This window comes from Penaeus japonicus, unplaced genomic scaffold (assembly GCF_977035675.1).
Source record: "Penaeus japonicus unplaced genomic scaffold, GWHDUDI00000001_assembly GWHDUDI00000026, whole genome shotgun sequence".
Lineage (NCBI taxonomy): Eukaryota > Metazoa > Arthropoda > Malacostraca > Decapoda > Penaeidae > Penaeus > Penaeus japonicus.
This window is the reverse complement of record NW_028234428.1, coordinates 815718-820717: the sequence shown is the minus strand read 5'-3', so window position 1 is coordinate 820717 and position 5000 is coordinate 815718. Positions and strand designations below refer to the sequence as shown.

Here is a 5000-nt window from a genome sequence, read left to right as displayed (position 1 = left end):
AGAGAGGAGAGGAGAGCGAAAGAGAGAGAGTGGAGAGGAGAGAGGAGAGAGAGGTGAGTAGGCGAGGAAAGAGAGAGGAATGGGAGAGGAGAGAGGAGAAAGAGAAAGAGTGAGAAGAGAGAGCGAGGAGAGAAGAGGATGAGAGAGGGAGGAGAGAAAGAGAGGAGGAGAGGGTACGAGGAGTGAGAGAAGAGAGAGAGAGAGAGGGAGAGAGAGAGAAAGGAGAGTGAAATGAGAGATGAGAGAAAGAGAGAGGAGAGAGGAGAGAGATGTAGAGAGGAGGAGAGAGAGAGAGAGCGAGAGAGAGAGAGGAGAGAGGAAGTGGAGAGAGATGAGAGAGAGGAGAGAGAGGGAGAGAGAGAGGGAGAGAGGAGAGTGAGAGAGAGGAGGAGAGAGAGAGAGAGAGAGAGGAGAGATGAAGAGGGGAGAGAGGGAGATGAGGAGAGATGAAGGGAAGAGGAGAGAGAGAAGAGAGAGAGAGAGAGAGAGAGAGAGAGAGAGAGAGAGAGAGAGAGAGAGAGAGAGAGAGAGAGAGAGAGAGAGCGTGTATGTGTAACAAAAGATTATGCACTTCTTTCCCTTATAACGTGAGATCGCAATAAAGTCCTTTGTGAGGGGGCGAGCAATCAAAAATTATGTGCTGTGCTATCTAAAGGTCACATCTTCTGTTTGAAAAGCGATGTCACTTTCCTGTCACTGAAAGAAAACGTTAATTCTGAAGTTCGCAGAGAGGGGAGACTTTGAAAAATGGATTCGAATATTTCTTGCCGATTTGCTGGGGAAGAAGCAGCATAAAAGAGAATGGTTTAGCTCGTATAAGACTAGTGTGTGTCTGTATACACACACACATACAACTTTGGGGGCGCCCTTGTGTATGTAAGTTGTCGGTGTGGTGTGTTGTGGTGGTTTTTGTGTGTGTGTGTTGTGTGTGGTGTGTGTTTGGTGTGTGCTGTGTGTGTGTGTAAGTGTGTGTGGTTGTGTGTGTGTGTGTTGTGTGTGTGTGTGTGTGTGTGTGTTGTGTGTGTGTGTGTTGTGTGTGTGTGTGTGTGTGTGTGTGTGTTGTGTGTGTGTTGTTGTGTGTTGTGTGTGTGTGTATGTGTGTGTGTGTTAAGTGTGTGTGTGTTGTGTGTGTGTGTGTAAGAAGGGGGAGAGAAGAGAGAGAGGAGGGAAGAGAGAATCGAGGAAAAGGGGAAAAGGAGAGAGGAGGGAGTAGGGAGAGAGTGAGGAGAGAGAGGAGGAGGAGAGAAAAGAGAAAGAGATAGATAGATAGCTTGAGATTTAGATAGATAGATGAGAGAAAGAGAAGAAAGAGAGAAAAAAGAGGATGAGAAAAACTGAGAGAAGAAGAGAGAGAGATATAGAGAGAAAGAGAGAGAGAGAGAGAGAGAGAGAGAGAGAGAGAGAGAAGAGAGAGAGAGAAAGAGAAGAGAGAGAGAAAGAGAGAGAGAGAAAGAGCGAGACACAGGGAGAAATAAAGAGAAAGAAAGAGAGAGAGAGGAGAGAGAAAGAGAGGAGCAGATGGCTGCATAAACAGACAGAGTGAAGAAGAGAAGCCACGGGGTATGAAAACCCACAATAAATATAGTTCAATAGAAGTGCCATTTTTTACATCGTGGATTTAATTACAGCGACCAATCCGACCCAGACTCTTATGATCCGCTCCCGCGCTTGTTAAGGGAACAGGCTTTAAGCTCAAGCTTTCCTCTCTATTTATCTGTTGCTTTTTTTTATTGATTTGCAATGCTAAGAGACGTTAATAAGACCTGAAGTGTACATTTGGCCTAAGATGTATATGCAATGCAGTTGTATTGATGGGGATCAGGATGAAGATGAGGTGATGATGATGGCATCACCATGGTGAGAGAGAGTGAGAGTGAGAGTGAGAGTGAGAGAGAGAGAGAGAGAGAGAGAGAGAGGGAGGGAGGGAGAGAGAGAGAGGGAGGGAGGGAGGGAGGGGGGGAGGGGAGAGAGAGAGAGAGAAGAGAGAGAGAGGGGGGGAAGTAGGGGGGAGCAGAGAGAGAGAGAGCAGGGGAGAGGAGAGAGAGTGAGAGTGAGGAGTGAGAGAAGTGAGAGAGAGAGAGAGAGAGGAGAGAGATCGAGGGGGGAGAGAGAGAGAGAGAGAAAAGAGAGAGAGAGAGTGGGAGGGAGGGAGGGAGGGAGAGAGGAGAAAGGAGAGAGAGAGAGAGAGAGGAGAGAGGGAGAGATAGGAACGAGAGAGGAGAGAAGAGGAGAAGAAGGAGAGAGAGGGGGAAGAGAGGGAGGGCCCCGGGGGAGAGAGAGATGGACCGATGAGGACGAAGAGGAGAGAGGAGAGAAGAGAGAGAGGGGAGAGTGAGGAGAGAAAGAAAGGATGAGAGGAGAGGAGAAGCGAGAGAGAGGAGTGAGAAAGAGAGAGAGGAAGAGGGGAGGAGAGGGAGATGGAGAGAGAGAGAGAGAGGAGAGAGAGGAGAAGAGAGAGAAACGAGAGAAGGAGAGCGAGAGAGAAAAGAGGAGGGAAGAGAGAGAGAGAGGAGAGAGAGAGATGAGAAGAGAGGAGGATGGAGAAAGATAGAGAGGGAGAGAGAGGAGAGAGGAGAGAGAGGAGAGAGAGAGAGAGAGAGAGGAGAGAGAGAACGGAGAGGAGAAAAGAATAAGAGAGGGGGTGAGAGTGAGAGAGAGAGAGATGAGACGGAAGAGGAGGAAGAGTGTAAAGGGGAGGGAGGGGAGAGCAGTACGGGGAGAGACGAGAGTGGGTGGAGAGAGTAGAGAGGAGGGAGAGAGGGAGTGGAGGGAGGTAGGGAAAAAGAGGCGGAGGGGAAGGAAACGAGAGAGGGGGTGGAGAGGGGGGGGAAGAAGAGGAGAGAGAGAGGAGACGAGAGAGGAGAGGAGGACGAGGAGAGGAGAGGCGAGGCGGAGGAGTGAGAGAGAGGAGAGAGGGAGAGAGAAAAGGGGAGAGAGGAGAGAGAGGAAAAGGAGAGGGGGAGAGAGAGAGAAAGAGAAGCAGGAAGAGAGAAAGGAGGATGAGAGAGGGGAGAGAGAGAGAGGAGAGCGGAGAGAAGAGAAGAGAGAGGGGAGGAAAAGAAGAGAGAGAGAGAGAGAGAGAGAGAGAGACGGAGAGTGAGAGAAAGAGAAAGAGAGAGAGATAGAGAGAGAAAGAAAGAGAGAGAGAGACCGAGAGAGAGAGAGAGTGAGAGAAAGGTAAATGGCAGGATTCTCCAATCGTGTGTAATTCGGCAATCTATTTCAATTCGTCTTCCTCGAGTTTAATTGCATCGTTAAACGCCTACTAATCACACACGCATTCCAGGTCGGATGTTGCATGTCCTGACAGTACTTTGCAGCTGGATGTGCAAGTATTCATGGTTGTCCTACGGCTCTGTATAGTAATGTGTAAGGTCATCTATACGTGTGTATGAGAGAAAGATAGATAGAGAGTGAGTGAGTGAGTGAATGAGTGAGTGAGGGGTGTTGTGAGAGAGAGAGAAAGGGGGAGAGAAGAGAAAGGGAGGGAGAAAAAGAAAGAGAGAGAGAGAGAGAGAAGGGGAGAGAGTGAGGGAAAAAGAAGAGAGAGAAAGAGAAGAGGAGGGGTGGAAGAGAGCGGAGAGAGAGAGAGAGAGAGAGAGAGAGAGAGAGAGAGAGAGAGAGATAGATAGATAGATAGATAGATAGATAGATAGATAGATAGAGAGAGAGAGAGAGAGAGAGAGAGAGAATGATAGAGAGAGAACTTTCAGCAAATACCTTTGAGACGGGAGGAGGGGAGGGGAGGGGAGGGGAGGGGAGGGGGAAGGGGGAGGGGGGGCAGAGAAGAGGAGGAGGGAAGAGCCACGGCGGTCTCGAATTCCTTTACCCGAGCCAGCCGCGCAGTGTGCAAGGGGCGTTTCATCCTCCGTGTCCCTGTTCTAAGTACTCCGATAGTCAGCCGTGCCTTTTTATCACAAGGCGATTAAATAACACACCAAGATCTCTCTAGCCTTGCCGGCAGTCAAGAGCTCGGTTTATCTTTCGGGAGAGCCTTTTTGTCTCACGAAAAAATGGCCTTGTTTGAGTTGCATGTGTGACGCACTCTGTCTTCTCCTTTTGTCTTTGTTCGCTTGTTTCTCTCTCGCTCTGCCTGCCTGTCCTTGTTAGAATGTGTTCTGAAGCGTGTGCTTGCGTGCTTGTTTCTCAGTCTGTGATTCTGATATTTATGCACCTGTCTCTTCATCCATCTCTTTACTTCGGTGTGGTTGTGTGTGTGTGTGTGTGTGTGTGTGTGTGTGTGTGTGTGTGTGTGTGTGTGTGTGTGTGTGTGTGTGTGTGTGTTTGTATATGTATGTGTATTATATATATATATATATATATATATATATATATATATATATATATATATATATATATATATATATATATAAGTAAGAGGTTGTGGTGTCTGTTTCGGCGCGCGCGCCCGTGCGTTGAGCGGTACGTGTGAGATGACACTTCTCCCCCCATGACGAGGGCGCGTCCGCAGCTCATCTGACCTTAGCAGCGAGACGATAGCGTATCCGATAAGAGATAACCAGATAGAGTGGACTCCTTGATCATCTTGCCGGGGGGAGGGGGAGGGGGATGGAGAGAGAGGATGAAGTCAGTTATCGAAGAGCTTCGCCAGGATGAACAAGGTGAGGACCGAGGACTGAGTGACCACGTACAGGCACGAACTTACGAACACCACAACAAAACCAACTACCCCATCCCCAAAAACCCAAACCCACACAACACACACCCCCACCACGCACCACCCCCCCACACACCACACACACACACATATATATATTATAAAATCTAATATTATATTATATATATATATATATAAAATTTTAAATATTAAAATTTCACCCCCAAAATGAAAACAAACCAGAAACACTGAGTGAAATCGCCCCTGGAAATTAGCAGTCTCGCTGGGGTGGAGGAGCTTCGTGTCAAAGGAAGGTGAGTCTAGTAATGGAGAGAGAGAGAGAGAGAGAGAGAGAGAGAGAGAGAGAGAGAGAGAGAGAGAG

At 48.3% G+C, this 5000-nt stretch overlaps 2 protein-coding genes across 2 annotated transcripts in view; one reads left to right on the top strand and one right to left on the bottom strand.

The window, feature by feature from the left end:
* The window catches only part of LOC122261895 (cGMP-dependent protein kinase, isozyme 1-like), a 221825-nt gene that overhangs the window by 20628 nt on the left and 196197 nt on the right, over nucleotides 1–5000 (bottom strand). The window contains exon 14 of the mRNA XM_086551843.1: nucleotides 1764–1781. Coding sequence (XP_086407969.1) covers nucleotides 1764–1781 — 18 coding nt within the window. The remainder of the gene's footprint in view (nucleotides 1–1763; nucleotides 1782–5000) is intronic.
* LOC122251529 (uncharacterized) overlaps nucleotides 4505–5000 on the top strand; it is a 12117-nt gene continuing 11621 nt past the window's right edge. The window contains exon 1 of the mRNA XM_043013539.2: nucleotides 4505–4622. Within this exon, the coding sequence (XP_042869473.2) occupies nucleotides 4614–4622 (9 nt within the window). The 5' untranslated portion in view covers nucleotides 4505–4613. The remainder of the gene's footprint in view (nucleotides 4623–5000) is intronic.